This window comes from Podarcis tiliguerta (assembly GCF_965153285.1).
Source record: "Podarcis tiliguerta genome assembly, chromosome: 11".
Taxonomy (NCBI): Eukaryota; Metazoa; Chordata; class Lepidosauria; order Squamata; family Lacertidae; genus Podarcis; species Podarcis tiliguerta.
The window spans coordinates 43,393,068-43,412,393 of record NC_139544.1 but is presented as its reverse complement, the minus strand read 5'-3'; the positions used below and the strand labels follow the sequence as shown (position 1 = coordinate 43,412,393).

General features: G+C 44.3%; 1 protein-coding gene across 1 annotated transcript in view; it reads right to left on the bottom strand.

Annotated features, from left to right (window-relative positions):
• Window positions 1-17,073, bottom strand: part of HCN1 (hyperpolarization activated cyclic nucleotide gated potassium channel 1) — a 179,441-nt gene extending 162,368 nt beyond the window's left edge. The window contains exon 1 of the mRNA XM_083402775.1: window positions 16,493-17,073. Coding sequence (XP_083258901.1) covers window positions 16,493-16,890 — 398 coding nt within the window. The 5' untranslated portion in view covers window positions 16,891-17,073. The remainder of the gene's footprint in view (window positions 1-16,492) is intronic.
• Window positions 17,074-19,326: the final 2,253 nt, after the last annotated feature.

Genomic DNA, 19,326 nt, shown 5'->3' with positions numbered 1-19,326 from the left:
TTGAGTCTACATTTTATATTATTTATATGTTTTAGAAATGGCAGAAAGACAGAACGAACAAATGAATAAAATGAGGAATTTTCTGCTGTTGCCTTTGGAGGTGCAATTCTTATCAAAACCACCACAGGGGAAGAAATGGTTGAACTATAATTATAGCTGGTATTTTTTAGCATAAGCAATGTATATTAATATAATGTTCCGGGCACACCTATGCAATTTTGTCTTGAACCTACTCTACTCAACTAACAGAATTGTATAGATTGTATCAGGGTTTCATTCAGGATTTCCTGAACCTTTGGGGGACAGAGGCACATTTGGAAATCTAAGGTTGTGGGCATCACAAAATACCCATTTTAGGGGGGGGGGGGCTGACAAAGTTCAGAAGCATCACAACACACACACCTCAAAAAAAACCCCACACCTTCGAATCCAAATAAAATACTGCAGGAGGTACAGACAGCAACCTCCCCCCCAAAAAACTTTGAAAATAAAATTGGGGTGGCAGGTGCCACAGGGGTGTCTAAATTAGAATTCATCTTCTGTCAGCATATACTTCTTGAAAACTATCTATTGGTAACCTTGGGAATGGCACAAATGACACTCAATAATTTTTGTCTTTAATTTGCTTTGCTACGTCTAGCACGAGACCTCTAGGAATTAGCACTGAACACACGATGAATTTCAAAATTGAGTTCCAGACTCCAGGGAAAACAGGTCCAGGGAAAAGATGGCTGAAAGGCTTTAGACAATTAACAAGTCGTCTGCTATACATTTAATTCTCACACACACCCAAATACATGCACAAATGAAACTGGGTTAAGCATTTCTCTCCAAAGGTTTGGTGGTGCCAATATGTATCCTTAAACCTCTAAATGGATTGGAAAGCAAATACCTGAAGGAGTCCCTGTATTTGGGTTTTTTTCCAGGTTCCATTGCCTAGCACAGCCTTTCTCTACTGTGGGTTTTTAGATGTTCTTTCACTACAACTCCCATCATCCCTAGCCATCCCTAGAGAGATTATGGGAGTTGTAGTTCAAGAACATTGGGAGGGGGCAAGGTTGAGAAAGGCTGAGTCCAGGCCTCTTTGAATGGTGCTTCAAACTCCCTGCTGATCACCCCCCTCACTGGTCCCGCTTTGTATGCTGGAATGTGTCCTTAATTAATCAAATTTGTCGTAATTGTTTAACCAGTTCTACTGTTGATTGGTTTTAGCTGCCTTACTCTGCTAAAACTGTATGTTTCTCATGGTGTGTTTGATGATGATGATGATGAACCACCCTTTATAAAAAGATCCTAAGGTGCTGTACAACATGAAGAACACATTTTATGGAACACAATAATAAAAACATAATAAAAAGCATAATAACAGACAGTATAATAGTAAAATAATCATAGTAACAGTCCCCCACCCCTCTCCCACAGCTTTAACAGGACATAGAATTATTTAATGACTGAAGGTCTGGGTACAGAAGAATGTTTTTGCCTGGTGCCTAAAGACATTTAATGATGTCGCCAGGCACATCTCTCTGGGGAGAGAATTCCACAGTTGAGGAGCCACCACAGAAAAGGCCCATTCTTGTGTTGCCACCCACCCACCCAAACCTCTCAGGGAGTGGGGACATAGAGAAGAGCCTCAGATGACAAGCGCAGGGTCTGGGTCGGTCTGTATGGCGGAAGGTGGTCCTTAAGGTATTGAATAGCTGAGCTCTGTGGGGCTTTATTTGTTGCAACCCGTCCTGCTATCCATACGGATACAAGACCGATTACAAATACAGTCGTACCTTGGATCCAAAACGCCTTGCAAGTCGAACATTTTGGCTCCCAAACGCCGCAAACCCGGAAGTGAGTGTTCTGGTTTGTGAACGTTCTTTGGAACCTGAACGTCCAATGCGGGTTCTGCAGGTTCTGATTGGCTGCAGGAGCTTCCTGCAGCCAATCGGAAGCCGCGCCTTGGTTTCCAAACATTTTGGAAGTTGAACGGACTTCTGTTCAACTTCTGAGGCATGACTCTATTTTTATTAAGAACGGGAGAAGGAGGAGGTGGTGGTGGAAGAGTAAACCCAAGCTGTGAACCTGAGTTTTCAGGGGCAGTGTAACCCCATCCAGCATGGGATGGATCCCTATAACCCAATCTGCCTTTTGACTGACCATGAGCAGCTCTGTCTTGTCTCAGTTGAGCTTCACCCTTATCCAGTCCATTACTGACACCGGTTTAGCACCAAAACACCCTCTGATTTAGACAGCCTTCAACTGGAGATACTATGGGTCAAACCTGCATATGAAGCATATTTCTCTAAACAGCATGTGGGACTGCAGAGGCTGGAAGGAACTGGTTGTTTTCGTCAAATAACCCTTAGCCAGTGATTTTAAAAATAAATAAATCAAGGAGGAGCATCTATATGTTGGTGGTCTGCTAACCGTTACCTCTGAAGGGACTTATCACATAGAGCTACAAAACTGCTTTCCAAGCCCAAACAAGTTTTAATAGTGGAGCTCCAGCAGCAAAAGGGACTAGAAAAAAGCCCTGTGTGCACAAATTAGCAACAGTAGTATTTTTCACCCACTACTGAAAAGTCGGCAGAGGGGCAGGCTCAGTGGTAACGTATGCAATTGCTGCGTTGCACTTTCTGTGTCAACGCTTCAACGTGTGTCAGCAAACTAACAGAGAACTGGTGTTTGCAGCGTCAAAACACGATGCATAAGCAACACAGGACCTGTAGAAGAAGACTTTTTTGTACTTCCAAATGAAACAAGGGTTGCTATGCCTGTTATTCACCGTGGATGTGTTCAGAAATGATAGCTGAACCCAGGCACGGTGGTTTTCAGCCAGTCAGCTGTGGCACCCTGGGGTGCCCTGAACGATAGTCAGGTGTGCTGTGGGCAACACTGGCCTCTGTCCCTCTTTCCTTCCCTCCCTTTCTCTTGTGTCTCTACTTCCCAAAGATTTGCACAGCTGTTTGTTGCAACAGGCCTGGCTACCGGCTCCCCAGGCAAATGATGCCTCTGGGGCAGGCTGGGGGTGCTTCCCAGGCCCCTGTGGGGTAATGTGAGGAGGCACCTCTCTATGGGGCAGGGGATGCATCAGCTACTGCCCAGAGGGCTCCCAAGGACAGGGTAGAGGAGAAAAGGCTGAGGGAACATTCCACAAGGGACAGTGTTTGAAAAAGGGTGCCAGCCCTGCAGGCAAGGAGTGATATAACTGGGCTCCTGAGCCCCACAGGGGTGCTGCAGAAAGAACGTAGTTGGTCAAGGGAGCCGTGGACTCAAAAAAGTTGGATACCTCTGCTCTAAAGCATCAAGGAGACCTCTGTATCACTGCTGTTGCCAGTAGTATGGAGGAGGAATTTCTTCGGCATGCTTTTAGCAGTAGTAGACCAACCCGATCTAAAGCTCCCAAACTTGCTTGAAGATGTGGACACAGCTCTCATTGCACATTTAGCCAGATTTGCAATGCACACACACAAAAGCATGGACACACACACTACTTTTAAATTGCATTCCGAATGCATATTCTACATGCATATTTTTCATAAAATATGTGTACAGGATCTGTACAATTTAAATGCAGACCTTGTTTATTATTTATTTATGAGGGTCTTTCTAAACCGCCAGCTCATTAAAAAAAATCATGTTGGTGTACAATAAAAACATTAAAACATCATAATAATCATAAAATATGGAACACATGACCAAAGCGGAATCAAATTAATTCTCTGAAAACTCTTGGCAGCACAGAAATGTTTTCAGCGGGTTATAAAATATCAAAACCATAGGTGTCTGTCTGATTTGTAGCCAGTGATAAGTAGGAAATGGGCTACAGCTCAGTGGTAGAGCATGTGTTTTGAGTGCAGAAGGTTCAATCCTTAGTGTTTCCAGTTAAAGGTATAGGGAAGAGGACCACTCTGTCTGAGCCCCTGCTGGTCAACACAGCAAAGATTAGCTGAGCTCAGGCTTCCCCAGCCTGTTGCCCTCCATATATTGTTGACTTCTACTCCTATCAGTCCCAACCAACTTGCTGGAAGTCCAAAGCACCTGGAACACAACAGGAAAGCAGGGCTAGATGGACAGCAGCAGATAAGGCAGTTTCCTATACAGTGGTACCTCGGGTTAAGTACTTACTTCGTTCCGGAGGTCTGTTCTTAACCTGAAGCACCACTTTAGCTAATGGGCCTCCTGCTGCGGCCGCGCAATTTCTGTTCTCAACCTGAAGCAAAGTTCTTAACCTGAAGCACTATTTCTGGGTTAGTGGAGTCTGTGACCTGAAGCGTATGTAACCTGAAGCATATGTAACCTGAGGTACCACTGTATTGCTAAGTTTCAAAGCTAAAGCAACTGAGAGCTCCTTTTCAATTTCAGCTTTTGCCTGCCCATTAAATATAAAACTAATATTGATCAGATTGCCTGTTTGTTTGTTTTTTAGTTTTACAAAACAAAATCTCACATCATGACATTATACGGGCATCCTCAAAATTTGGCTTCAGTTCTCTCTCATACCTTCCTCATCTCTTTCTGAAACAAACTTGGCCTGCCCACAGATACTACAGCCATCTCTGTTTTCCTCCTCTGTCCTACCCCACAAACATACAATGCTGTCATTTCTCACCAACACCCTCCTGAGCAGATTTGGGACACTATCTATCTAGCTTTGATAAGTACCAGTCTGAGCTGCTCCCGTTCTCAGGAATCCCTTCTTCCCCCTTAAGGAGACATGCACCATCCTCATGAACAGTTATTCTCCCTCTCTTCCTGTGTTTGCCTGTCTCTTAGGTTAGGATACTGGACTTTCACTGAAATACAAAGTAAGCTCAAAGCACAAAAAGATCCATGTCTGATGGTAGATTCCTGTCATAGGCAATTTTTGGGTATGAGGAGGAGGCTGCTGTAGAGAAGGCATTTCTTTTTTTATTCAGGTTGTTCTTTTTTCACCCAACTTCCAGGATATGACATTTGCTGCAAAGACCCACCACAAATCTCAAAAGCAACCTCAACTGCTCATCCGTATGTTCCTGGCAAGGTCATTTACAGTATATAGATTTATCCAAGCTAGAAAGCTCAATATTCTGGAAGAATAAGGAGTTAGAGGTTTGGGGAACATGCACATGAATGTTCCCAAACACACACATAATTTAGTTCCAGATGTGCATGTAAAAGGTAAAGGTAAAGGGACCCCTGACCATTAGGTCCAGTCTTCACTGACTCTTGGGTTGCGTCACTCATCTCGCTTTATTGCCCGAGGGAGCTGGTGTTTGTCCGCAGACAGCTTTCGGGTCATGTGGCCAGCATGACTAAGCCACTTCTGGCGAACCAGAGCAGTGCATAGAAACGCCGTTTACCTTCCCACCGGAGCGGTACCTATTTATCTACTTGCACTTTGACATGCTTTCGAACTGCTAGGTTGGCAGGAGCAGGGACTGAGCAACGGGAGCTCACCCCATCGCGGGGATTCGAACGGCCGACCTTCTGATCAGCAAGTCCTAGGCTCTGTGGTTTAACCTACAGCGCCACCCGCGTCCCTCAGATGTGCATATAGAGAGCCACAAATATTCCCCATCCTCCCTTAGACCTACATACAGATCAATGCCCGATTCCAGCAAATACAATCTGCATACAGAAAGAGGGTTCTGCAACTAAATCCGCTGTACTCGCTTTTCCAAGGAAACCTACTGTGTCCTTGTAGGACTAAGTCCAGAAACATGTTTCACAATCCACATTTCTGTGCATAAAAATATAAGAGCCATTCATACAGAATGTGCAACATAGGAAAGGTGCAATTCTCACATTTTACAATGTCGGGGAAAGATGGCGATCCAGCAGCACTGATACCTACCCTTTTTATGATCCGCATAGTTATTTTTATGACTAACTATTAGGTTAACCACTTAGGCTGCAGCCCTTTAGATAATTTTCCCTGCTATATTCCACTGAAATTAATGGGACTTCTGCAGGTGTAAATTGTCTGAAGGTCTCAGACTAATTTATAGCGTCATGGCCATTTTTAGTAGCGCAATATCAATCAATATAAGCTGGAAATGTTAATTGAAGGCAGACCTCACTCCTTGTTCTCTCCTTGGGGAGAAAGCGAGAAGGGCATGAGGAAGAGGGATTTTCTAAGTTAAAATTCGCTTTGCAGCGCATGCTGTTGTTGTGAGGCACAAGATAATCCCCGTCATTTCTGAAACTGAACAATAGTGCTTTTATGCTTTCTAATTATCGCTCTACGTGCATACTAATTGATGTAGTAGGAGACCAGGAATGTATTATTATTTCAGCAAGTAACAGTAATACAGGTGTATCAACATTGCTTTTCCAAAACATTCTGAGTAACTGTGAAGTCTCTGCATATGTTGACAGCAGAACAAACCTCCTTGGAAGGTTTGGAAGGTTGGAAGGTCTTCTTTAAGGTTTTCAACCTGAGTCTGGGAAACCACCTATGAGGGATGCTGTGGCAGCCAGCATTTCCAACACTATGATTCTATTAGAAACCAACTACCATGAATGAAAAAGTATTTAAGAAGTCAAGGCCCAAATTAATGAATGATGGAATGATGTTGGATTGAGGCTAAGGGGTTTTTAGCAATAATGTTTGAAAGACTAGGGAAAAATGGAATGTTAATAGAGGGAAAGGTAAAGTTAAAAATATTAAGACCAAAATTAAGATAAAGGTAAAGAGGGAAAGGATTTGCTGAACAAACAATTGAAATGGAATACAAAGGGGGGAGGTGTGGGGAAGTCCGAGAAACAAGCTAACGTAAGATAGGTTCTGAAAGATGGAATTGTTTTTTAAATTGTTATTATTTTTTGTAGTTTTTTGGTATTTTTTCTTTTTCTCTTTTTTGTTTGTTTTCATTGTTATTTTGTGAAAATCTTAATAAAATTTTATAAAAAAAGAAGAAGTCAAGGCCCAAATCCAGTACACGCTCACCCAAGTGCATACACTTGCCCAAAGTAATTATTTAAACTTGAGTCTTCTTTGACCAGCTAACTCCAATGTCATATCACAATGCAGTTTGGAAACCTAAATCTAAAGAACTCTTGGACAGACAACGCTTCTTTGAGCCTTGGTTAATAAGAGTTATTGCACCAGGCAGTGTCACATAAGGAATGCAACATTTTGAAATTATTAATGAGGACTGTGCGAGGACGAAGGAAAACCATTCTCACAAAGCATTTCTAAATTTTATTTATTTACTTATTTAGAAGATGCACAGACGGCTTGATCAAAGAGCTAAGCGGTGCACAAAAATAACTGTAGATAAAACACAGATACAATCCACACAGCAATTAAAAAAAGAAAATATGCATAATTAAAAGCACAGATAAAATTGGTAAGACTCTTCAAACAAATACCGGTAACTAAGGATAAGCTATTAATCAATGTGCATGAGTTTAAGCCAGAAAAGTATTCCTTTTAAGCCATAAATAAACTGATTCTTATAAGGCTGATGGTTATAAAGGAGGAACCACAGCTTAGTGGAAAAGCACATGCCTGAGTAGAATGTGTCCTTAAATTCTGTTAATGCTTCTTGCCGGCCTGGATGGAAGATGGAGGATGTGTGCAGAAAACAGCCTGCACTACGAAGGTAAAATGCGCCCCTCAGAAGGTGCCCAAAGAGAATGTGCAGCTCAAGCTGCAAAAAGGTTGACATTCCTGGTTTAAGACATGCAAACTTGTGTGTTGAGTATTTTGCTTTTCAGTCAAGTTGAGAATGGCTGGGGAAACCCAGCCAGATGGGCAGGGTATAAATACTAAAACTACTACTACTACTGTTATTATTATTATTACAGTGGTACCTCTGGTTACGTACCTTATTTGTTCCGGAGGTCCGTTCTTAACCTGAAACTGCTCTTAACCTGAAGCACCACTTTACCTAATGGGGCCTCCTGCTGCTGCTGCGCCGCCGGAGCACAATTTCTGTTCTCATCCTGAAGCAAAGTACTTAACCCGAGGTATTATTTCTGGGTTAACGGAGTATGTAACCTGAAGCGTATGTAACCTGAAGCGTATGTAACCCAAGGTACCGCTATATTATTATTATTATTATTATTAATTATTGTTGTTGTTGTTGTTGTTGTTGTTGTATTAAGGTCTAGTTGCCTAAATGAATATCCTTTAAACATATGAATGGAACCCACCAATGGTCAGCTTCTGGATGCATCTGCAACTTTCTGGCGGCAACAGAAGCAAAACCAGTTTAACCACTTGTCTGAAACCAAAATACTTGCACAGGTAGAAGTAGAAATAATAATAACGAGATGTCGGTATTCATAACTTGGTAGAATCATTGTGGTTACCATCACAATGTACCAGTGAGTAGTGTCACACACAAAAATCACAGGGTTTCTACCAAGGGAGCCTTTGTGCAAGAGAAAACGGAGACACACAGCTCCAGCAGCACAACTGGATTGTGAAAAAAATACGTGGAACCATTCAGAGAAAAGATCTGTCAGGCCACTTACATAATCATTTCTTAATTGGACTTTAATTCCCTGTAGAATGGCACGTTCGCTTTGGACTTACTTTGCAAACAAATAAATAGAATCAATTTATTCACTCTGCCATAGGGTGTGTGCACATACAGGGTGAGTCTTTTAAAAGAGGCCCTGTGGAACATGTGTACTCTGTACCCAGGGGGCCTCTTTTAAAGGACTCACCCTGTATATGTATGCATACATATACATGCATGTGGGTGTCTATTTCAGGCATCAGAACCCCACCTAAGCTCATGCTACAAACATTGTTAGGCTTTAAGGCGCCCCAGGAGACTCTTGATATTTCCTTTGAGCAGACTACCAGGGGACAAAGAAAGTGGCCTTTGATGGTGCAGCTTATAGAACACCTGCAAAATCTTGTTCCATCAGAACACAAAGCAGTGACGGAGCACAGGAGCCCTGCAGCAAAATGGGCAAAGCAAAGTTGCTACAAATCAAAGCACAAGAAGAACTACAACACCAACAAGGGGAAAAAAACATTATGTATACCACCTAAAAGAGCTTGTGGATTAAGTGGTTTATAAATCTTTTTAAAAGCCACCAGGATGCCAAAAGAAAAACAGTAATCCAGCAGCGGCCACTACATTATTCATTGATCTTTGCACAATAAACTGCTTTGAGGGGTTTTTTCCCCTTTTACAATAATGAAGTGTATACATTTTATCAAACAACCAAACAAATGTTACTACTACTACACACAGGAAATATAGGACCACAGGCTATATATAACCAAAATGCATATAATTGCAGGTGACTATTTTGTAGGTATTTTGGACTAGACAACAATTTTTTTCATTTCAATACCACCAATTCCTATAAAATATGTATGTTATACACACATTTACTGTACTCCTGTAGCCAAGAAAGCCTGAAACATTTCCTTAGAGTACACTGTTAAATACTGTGGTACCTCTGGTTAAGTACTTAATTTGTTCCGGAGGTCCCTTCTTAACCTGAAACTGTTCTTAACCTGAAGCACCACTTTAGCTAATGGGGCTTCCTGCTGCCGCCGCGCCTCCGGAGCACAATTTCTGTTCTCATCCTGAAGCAAAGCTCTTAACCCGAGGTACTATTTCTGGGTTAGCGGAGTCTGTAACCTGAAGCATATGTAACCTGAAGCGTATGTAACCTGAGGTACCACTGGATATGGTCACTTTGTGCTATGTAAATTATTTTGGTTTTCTCTTCCTATTTTGTGGTTCCACTCTCTCCCCAATTGCTAATAATTTAGCAAGTGGAAACTTGCTGGAAATGGGGCTACAGAAGGAACATTTCTTCCTCTGCTCAACTCCATTCTCACAACACTGCCTCCCTCTCCTGCCAACACTCCCCTGCTTACTTGAATTGTCACACATGAAGCCAAACACCCTGCACTGCACAGGCACACCTCCTACTGTCTCCCACAAAAAGGAACCCTCGCACATAGGTCCTATTTTCTATGTTTCTTCCACATCCTCATCTTACTCATGGCTCCTTCTTCTTCCTCATCCCATTTGCCAGCCCAGAGAGCGATAGCCAGGAGCAGATGAATTAAATACCAGTTTGCTTGCTCTGTGGTCAGGAGGCTCAGCCCTAAGATGATGAGTTGATGCTTGGATTGAGCTGGTAAATGAAGTAGCATGAGCTTTCCACCAGCACCTCGCTTAACCATCTGCTTCAGGAGCAGGATCACTTCTAACACATCCAGCAGGGGATGTTATGCTGATGGAAACAAATGAAGCAGGCCTGCATGCCTGGTCACCAGCTCAACGCAAGCCTCTGCTGCTCAGGGCTCAGATGGAGGGAGTACTCAGCTGTTTCAGGCTCTGGGGAGAGCAGTGGAATATAGGAAGCTGCCTTCTACATCTAGCTAAGTATTGTCGACTCTCGCTGCAACAGCTCTCCAGGATTTAATTTTTTTTAAAGGGGGGACATTCCCAGCCCTACCTGGAATCTTCTGCATGCAAAACAGATGCTTCCCCAACCTCATTAAGAAGCAAGCTCTGGAGTGCATTGGCCATGGATTAGCACTGATGCAGGTGTTTAACATTAACCATGGTTCAGGCTGACCAATGAAGTGTTGCAAGATTTGCATCTGAGAGGGAATAAATGCATGGCACACTCCAGGTCTTTCTTAAATTGTATTGGTTTCAATGGGACTCAGTGCTTCTTATACAGTTATGTTCCACTGAGATATGTGGCACATAGATTTGCTCCTGTAGGTGCAATTTGTTGGGTTGCACCCACCAATTAAGAGGACCAGAACAAGATGGAATGGGTGGTTTCACTTAAGAGTTACTAACAGAGCTTCCAGGAGAAATACCCCATAATAGAGCAAATCTGTATTAACAGCAAAATGAGTTGCAAGGTTTTATGAATCAGTATTCATCAAATTTCGGGGGGGGGGAGACAGAGCTAGTTATTTCAAATATTATATGAAACCAGCATTCAAAATTAGCCAGGCACATTTTGCACGTGGCTATTGGCCACTTGCGACCAAGTGAAGATGCCAAAACACCATTATGAGATCTGTAGTCTCCACCATCTGGAGGTGCATGCCTGGGGATCATTGGATCTTGACTGTTTTCACACACTAACAACACACTGTGTAGAATGCTACCTGTGATGTTTTATCTGTACAATCAGAACGAAATTCAGTAACCAAATAACCAAGTACTGAAAAATATGAATTTTGAGCTGTCTTACCCCATAATGGCAACTAGACATTCTGTTTTGGCAACTGTAATCCTGGCTTAGGGAGCCATTTGATGCCTAGTTCATATATCTGAGTTTCTAACACTCTATAATGAATCCAAATGATACGATGGAAGTCTGTGGCTACGGAAGGCAACAAAAAGTCTGTGCTATATCCTCTCCTCCCAGGTAACATTTGAGGTCACAAGTCATGCATCTCTCCCATGAGGATCTGTGCAAGTCCAGGTAGAAGAAGAAGAAGAAGAGTTTGGATTTGATATCCCGCCTTTCACTCCCTTTAAGGAGTCTCAAAGCGGCTAACACTCTGTGAGGTGAGTGGGGCTGAGAGACTTCAAAGAAGTGTGACTAGCCCAAGGTCACCCAGCAGCTGCATGTGGAGGAGTGGAGACACGAACCCGGTTCCCCAGATTACGAGACTACCGCTCTTAACCACTATACCACACTGGCTCTCATTTAGAGAGTACACACTGGTACACATTTAGCTTAGGGAAGATATGTGTGTTACCACTTCACAGCCTTGCATGGAAACATGGAAAGAGGAAGCATGAATTAGCCACACATCCTCCTTTCTGCAAGCCCAGTTAATGTCCAAAGATATGCGAAGATCACATTCTATTCTTTGCAATATATCCTTTCTCATGTGCATGAATAATACCAGTGCCTATTAGGTGTAGGGACGTCTTTCTTAGGAAGCCACATTCCCAATTTTAAATGTACAAGTAGGCCACTTCAAGAAACCCATGGAAATTTCCACCCTTCACAGACAGACATATTGCTGCCCTCATCCAGATACAACCTTGCTCTCTCACCATTCATCTCTCACACTCAACACTATGCATTTCCTAACAAGCCCTATTAAACCCATACGCAGGTCCCTTCAACCTTCTGGCCCTGGCAATGACATCCCAGCAAGATGGAGCTTCAGGTGGATCAAAACCAGGTTGGCAGGAAAGCTGGAAGAGGACAGACAGGGGAAGTAGATTGATCTGGAACTGATTTTATTCAGCACAGTATGTATCATCAGCACAACTCATTTCATTTCTATCAAAATTCATTTAGTTCATAAACATAGCATCCAGGTTGATTTACATTCTATAGTAAGTGTAAAAATTTAATCTGGCGATTATGCATGAAGGTAACTTTGCTAGTATGAAGACTAAGCCTATCCATCCAAACACAGTTGCTTCGTGCCCATATGAGACACAAGAACTGCCAATGGAACTACATACCAAAAGGTTCATTCACAAATACAAAAGTGGTTCTCAAAAAATGCTCCATAGTGTTGGGTCTGCAAGATGGACCCAGGTTCCTGACAGTGGTCAGTTCTGAAGTGTTAAGCAGCTTAAGCACAATGTCATACTTGTTGTTTCACTGTGTGTTCCCATTCATTCACTTTCCTGAATAGTTCATTGTCGCCAGCCCAGAGCAGATCCCAAATAATTGCAAGGGCAGAACTATTTCATACTCCAGTTCCTTTTTGTACACATGCAAAATACATGGTGCCACCATCAAGATATACGTGTGGTGACATAAAGTCTATCCCCTGGCCTTTGACACCTGACCCACCCTATTCAATTGACTGTAAATTGTTCAAATTTAATTTAATCTTGTATTTTTATGCTGTTGGAGCTCACTTTGGGACCTTATAAGGATGGGATGGGAAGGGAAGGGAAGGGAAGGGAAGGGGGGAAATTCAGCAGCAACAACCACCACACAGATGTGCTGGCTTGATCAGGAAAATGACAGGGTACCGATTCCATTTTCATGACAGTAAACGCTGATCATTTTAGCATACACATACATAGCATTCACAACCGACAACACTACACACACACACTTTAAAAATAGCATACCAGAATTAAAACCGTAGTTCGGCCCTAAGAATCTCTTCACATAATTGCTCACTTTCATTTTTTCAGTGAGGCTCCCAGAGGTAAGGCAGCTCATGGGTGGCCATTTGTCTCTGTCCACAATCACCAGGACGTACTGATTTCCTTAATTTCTTAAACATGCCAATACACTATGTATCCATTGTTTCTGCAAAGCACAGGCCATAAATAAGCTTTCCCCTCAAATTTGCTTGTTTTTCTTTTTCTTTTATTATGTGTTTTGTATTCTCATTGTGTATTTTTCTGTTGTGAAGCACCCTGGGATGATGATGATGATAATAATAATATGTAAGGACAGCTGAACTGACTAGTATATATTAAAATGCCAGAACTATCATAGATTAGTAGAGACAGGCACTGAATTACCACCAACTGGTAAAGCTCAAGGACTGTTTACTAGACACCACTTTCTCACATCACCTCCACAAATTCATATATACATATATATATATATATATATATATATATATATATATATTTACCACGAGATGCTTGGTCCTATAGAGGAGCATTTTTTCACAGCATCTGTAAGCAACTCAATATTTATTACAAATACATTTTACTTGAAAGGATTCCAAAGCAAACAATCCCTTAGTATGTTAAGATGCCATGGTGCTCTGAGTATACACAATGTTTGCATGGAAATTCATGACCTAAACATATGACACCTTGCAATTAGTAAACAATGTGCAAAGGTTAACTGTATTAGCATCTTGTGTAAAACTATACACATTTGAATAAAGCGATACAACAATCTTCGGAGATGCATTTTTCTATTATATTTTGTGCAGCTATCCTTTTTCAGATTTAAATGGCCTTCATGCCCATCTCATTCTACGCTTCCTGCAATCTATCTCATGCAAGGCACAACTGATTCTTTTTCATCTACCTGACAGATCTCATGAATATGAAGACTGTTCCAAGCCAACTATGAATGGTCTGTCTCAGAAGGTCAATGAAACTTAACACTGCTTTCTCCCTTATGACATCCTCTTTCACACACATGAGAAGGGAAAACTACATCTGCTACAGGATATATGGGAGCAGACATGATGTATACTCTGGAAATGACAAGGACACAGATTCCAAGGTTAAAGCTGGGATTTCCAGATGCATTATTATTCAATACCCTGGATAGCTCCCAGTTAAGGATGGTGCATAAATTCTACCTAGTTAATGCTATTTCTCCCCACATGCGTCCCTCCAGCACATAATAGTATAGCTCAAGGAGATACCGCGTTCTGGATGACTTTCAAGCACCAGGTAAATTAATAAGGACAAACCCCACTCTGGCCAAAAATCATTAAGCAAAATCCCAGTTGCCCTCAATCCATGTAATCCTTTTTTTTTTTTTTCAGGTTCCTGCTTTTTTATCAAGCTAATAGCACAGCCTTTCCAAAAGTATCTGGGAAGAGAGCTAAAAATGTGCAGTTGTCAGACAAAAAAGCTTTCATACGCATACACATATCAGACTGAGCGACAATAACAAGCAGTGCAAATTTTAACTAAGAGCCTGAATCTTACATGTTCGTGTTTTTAAACTTCCCATGGATATACCATGACTCAAGACATAAAAGCTTTCATTTTAAGGGCAACACACAAACACACACACAGAGAGAGAGAAAGCGTCCTATTTCTCTCTGTCTTCTGTCTTTCTGATTTGCTCGTTTTCTTGTCTTTTTCTGACATACAGCACTAAGACAGACTGAGGCATGAAGGAACCAAAGTTTTAATAAAAGAACCTAAAGCCTTGTGAATGCATTATTCCCTGAATATAGAAGGGGTAGATGGAGATAGTGCCAGATGACCCTGCCCCCTTGACACAACTCTAGTCCACACAATGGACAGAATAGCCACATAGAGACTTAAACATGTAGGCCCCATTCGCAAAAATCATGCATACACCATTCAGAGACAATAAATGCAACACGTTGGGTGTGCCAAGGAGGCAGAGCCAGTTGGCAAGATTACAATCTTCTCCCCTGCCCCAACGATGTATAGAGAAGAACATCTGCACAGGACATTAGTCAAGGTCAGTTGCACTGTTCCCGTAGCCAGCACCATACAAGGATTTTTAAAATGAAGCACAGGGTGTTTATTCTCCTGGGACAGCTTGATAGGGAATAAGTCACCATGACTTTGGATATTTAAAATTAGGAAGGTACGTATTTTAGATGTTTGCAGTTTCTGGGTTTGAGTGAAAACGGTATTCCTCATTTTTAGTTTATCATGCCCCAGTTTCCTCGCAGTTCTTCCAAGATAGCCAAAACGATTAGCTTTTCCTTTGCAGATGCAAAAATTATACTCCCTAAATTAGGGACCGGGGGAGAGAATCAAGCCACATTTCACATGCTTGGCTTGCCAAAGTTATATATATATATATTCCTGTGCAAAGCTCCATTTTACTGGAATGCCAAAAAGTGCCCCATGAAACTTGCAGCATCCTGGGAAGGGAGAGCTCCCTTATATCTTCCACCAGGAAAAGGGATGTGAGAGTTGTCTTTAAGTGCAAATGGAAAATAATCTAACCTCCATCTCTGAAGGTCAGTGACATGTCACCTGGGCAAGACTGGAAGTTGGGCAGTAAGTAGCATTTGTGTTTCTTCTATCTAGATGAGAGTTCAGTGGAAACAAGTTGGGGGTGAGTTATTTCATGGTGGTCAGTACAGCCGATGGAAAGAAAGTCTAGTCTAGGAGTGAGGAACCTCCAGTCCTCCAGCTATTATTGGACTCCAGCGCCAATCAGCCGCACCCAGGATGGACGATAGTCACCCAACAACTTCTGGAAGGCCACTGGCTCACTGTCCTTCCAAAAATGGAGGGTTGTGGGACCCTGAGGCTCCAAGAACTTGGGAAAAGTCTAAGGTTACAATCTTGCGCACAACACAACTGAGCGGAGTGGAACTTACTTCTGAGCAATGCTACCAAAGAAACAAGAAGCCAACCTGGGCTTCTATGCATATGTGTGAGCACTTTCAAAGCTCTGTGGGCAGAGCCTCTTCGATGCTCCCCATTCCAGCACTTGGCATGTTCTTTCCCTGAACGCCAAGGAAGACTTTGCAAAGGGGGCGGGCAGAGGAAATAGGTTGGAGGGGATCAAGCTCAGGAAAATTGTCATTCTTCAGAACTCTGAGCTTTCCTTGCGGTGGGTTGAGTGGAGAAAAACAGAGGAGGAGATAGGAATATTTCTTTCTTCCAGAGGGTTCAACTTCGGCTACCCACTTCAGGGACTGGCATCAAAATTGGGCACCAGAGCATCACAGACACTCAAAATGCCCAAATTGCACAAGCAGATCTTTGGGGAGGCAGAGCCCACACATGCCCCGGTTTTTGCGCGCGCGCGCACCGTGACCAACAGAAAAATCGATTCCCCGACCCACCCCAGAAAATAACCTCAGACGACCCCGCTCGCCCCTCACCTGAAATCGCTGTAGGGGTGGATGATCCAGAAGCCTGCAGTTTTAACCCTTTCCTGCTCCTTCTCCACCGCCTTCTGGCTGCCGAACATGCGGAGGGAGAATTTGTTGACCCCGGGCTGCAGCATGGAGGTGAACTGGCGCTGCATGAAGCCGTATTGGCGCCCGGCGGCGTCGGCATCGTCGAAGCCCACCGCCGGCTCCTCTCCGCCGCCGCCGCCGCTGCTTCCGCCGTCCACTTTGAAGCACACCGAGTTGCCATGGTCCTTGAGGCTGCCGCCGCCGGCTCCCGGGCTGCCCAGCGCCTTGTCCGCCGCCGCCTTGCCCTGGAAGCAGGCGTTGGCGCTGGGGCTGCCGTCGTCGCGGCTGCCGGGCGACGAGCCGGGCTTGCTGCCCTCCATGCCTCTGCCCAGCGAGCGGCCGGGAGGCGGAGGAAGGGAGGTGGCGCGGGAGAGCGAGCGAGGGAGGCAGCGCCGGCCAGGCGAGCCGGCTCCGTCTTGCAGCGGCGGCGGCTGCGACTGCTGCCCGCCCTTCAGCGGCTCCTCAGCCCCTTCTGGCGCGCCTCGCGTGGCAAGGGGACCGACGGGAGAGGGGAGGAGGGCCGAGCCAGAGGCAGGCAGGCGGGCGGGCGGGCGGCAGGCTCCCTTCGAGCGCCCTCTGCCGACCGCAGCGGCGCGCCTGGGCCCGCTTCCCTTCGCTTGACATTGAGCGACCCGGACGAGCCCGGGAGGAGGGAAGGAGGGAGGGAGGATGGAGCGCGCGGTAAGGCAGCTGGCCTGAGCCAGCGTTTCCTCCTCACATCGCCGCTACCCAAAGAAAGGGACCGGGGCTCCCAAGCTGGCTTCGCTTGCACAGATTTGCCTTCCACGATCGCTCCTCGGGTCCCGGTGCCTTTAGCACGAAGGACGGCTTCCGAGGCTGCGCAGGCATGGAGATGCTACCCAGCTGGGGGTTTCGCCTGGCAGACGGGGCGTCCGCCCGGTGCCGTTTGTGGCAACCGGGCGCCCTCCCCCCGGAACGAGCTGTTCATTGAGCATTTCACACACCCCGGTTTGTCCTCAGCGAGGGACGTTAGACGACGTTGGCGCGCTGATGAGCACTCGCCTGCTTGGGATGAGGTTAGATGAGGTCGCATCAAGCGTCGCGCACACACAGCCAGTTCCCAGCAAGCGTTCCTGTCCCCTATCGCAAAAAGCCGGATCTTTCCGGGGCAGGGGGGTTCATTTATGAGTTTATTTATAACAAGTGCTTAAGTATCGCCCCTCTCATAAAATAGCAGGGTGGTGTTTCGCAACATGAACGCACACATGTCCACAAAACACATTCAGTGCAGGACATAGGAACAAACACGGGAAGTTGTCTTATACAGAGTTAGACCTCCGGTCTATTTTAGCACATCCCTACACTCCCAGTCTGTTCTGCTGTTTCATGTACAGTACATACATAGAGAAGCTGCAGTTGCCCATATCTTCCCAGCACATGAGGCACATTCAACCAGCCATCACTGTAGCATCTCACAGTGGCCTCTTGTTGTGTGAATGAGCCATCACAGATATCTGGAGAGGTGTCACCCAAAAGATGAAGAAGACTTCTACTCTGTTTCTCCGAAGGCAGAAGGGTAGAAATTGCAAGGAAGTGGAATCCAGCTGAGCATTAGGAGAAGGATCCTAATAGTAGGGTCTGTTTGACAGTAGAACAGTTTGCAAACTTGAGACCCACCAAGGTAAACACAGCCCATCAGCTATATTTTGTCAGCTGCCAGATGTTTGGCAAAATGCTGCCTCTGTTTCTATAATCCAAGTCAGGCAGAAAAGGCAGGCAGCTAGGGTGAGCCTCCTACCCATACATTAATACCTGCTGGATGAAGAGATCCTGTGGTTTGCGCCATGTTTTGCTTGCTTGAAATGAATGGGCCAGTTTTGCTAACCTAATTCTTTGTGCCTCTGGCATAAGGAGGAAAGAAAAATGAGGGATGCTTCATCAGACCAATTACTCATCCAAGCCTGTCCACACCTAGATGCTCCAGGAGTTTTTAGCTCTACAGTATTAATAAAAAGCCACCTACTCTTGGCTTGCTTTGGGGCTCTAGTTTTGGCAAACAATCATGGAAGTCTGTTTTTTAGATGTCTGTGGATATTTTTTTTTAAAAATCCTGTCTCACTACGGGATTTGGAGTGGTTGACCTTCTGTTCCTTTTGTGTGTCTAGGAAGAACAATGCACAGCCAGTGTGACTGTTGATGCCTCTTCATGATGTCTTTGCTTCACAGCGTTTGATTTTCACATCATCTGGCAGCCTTTCAGGGGCACATAAAGCCTCCTATCAAGATCCCTGCTTGGACACACCAGTCTGAACTTGAGCCACTGAATGGTACTTATCATAGAATCATAGAATCATAGAGATGGAAGAGACCACAAGGGCCATCGAGTCCAACCCCCTGCCAAGCAGGAAACACCATCAGAGCACTCCTGACATATGGTTGTCAAGCCTCTGCTTAAAGACCTCCAAAGAAGGAGACTCCACCACACTCCTTGGCAGCAAATTCCACTGTCGAACAGCTCTTACTGTCAGGAAGTTCTTCCTAATGTTTAGGTGAAATCTTCTTTCTTGAAGTTTGGATCCATTGCTCCGTGTCCGCTTCTCTGGAGCAGCAGAAAACAACCTTTCTCCCTCCTCTATGTGACATCCTTTTATATATTTGAACATGGCTATCATATCACCCCTTAACCTCCTCTTCTCCAGGCTAAACATGCCCAGCTCCCTTAGCCGTTCCTCATAAGGCATCGTTTCCAGGCCTTTGACCATTTTGGTTGCCCTCCTCTGGACACGTTCCAGTTT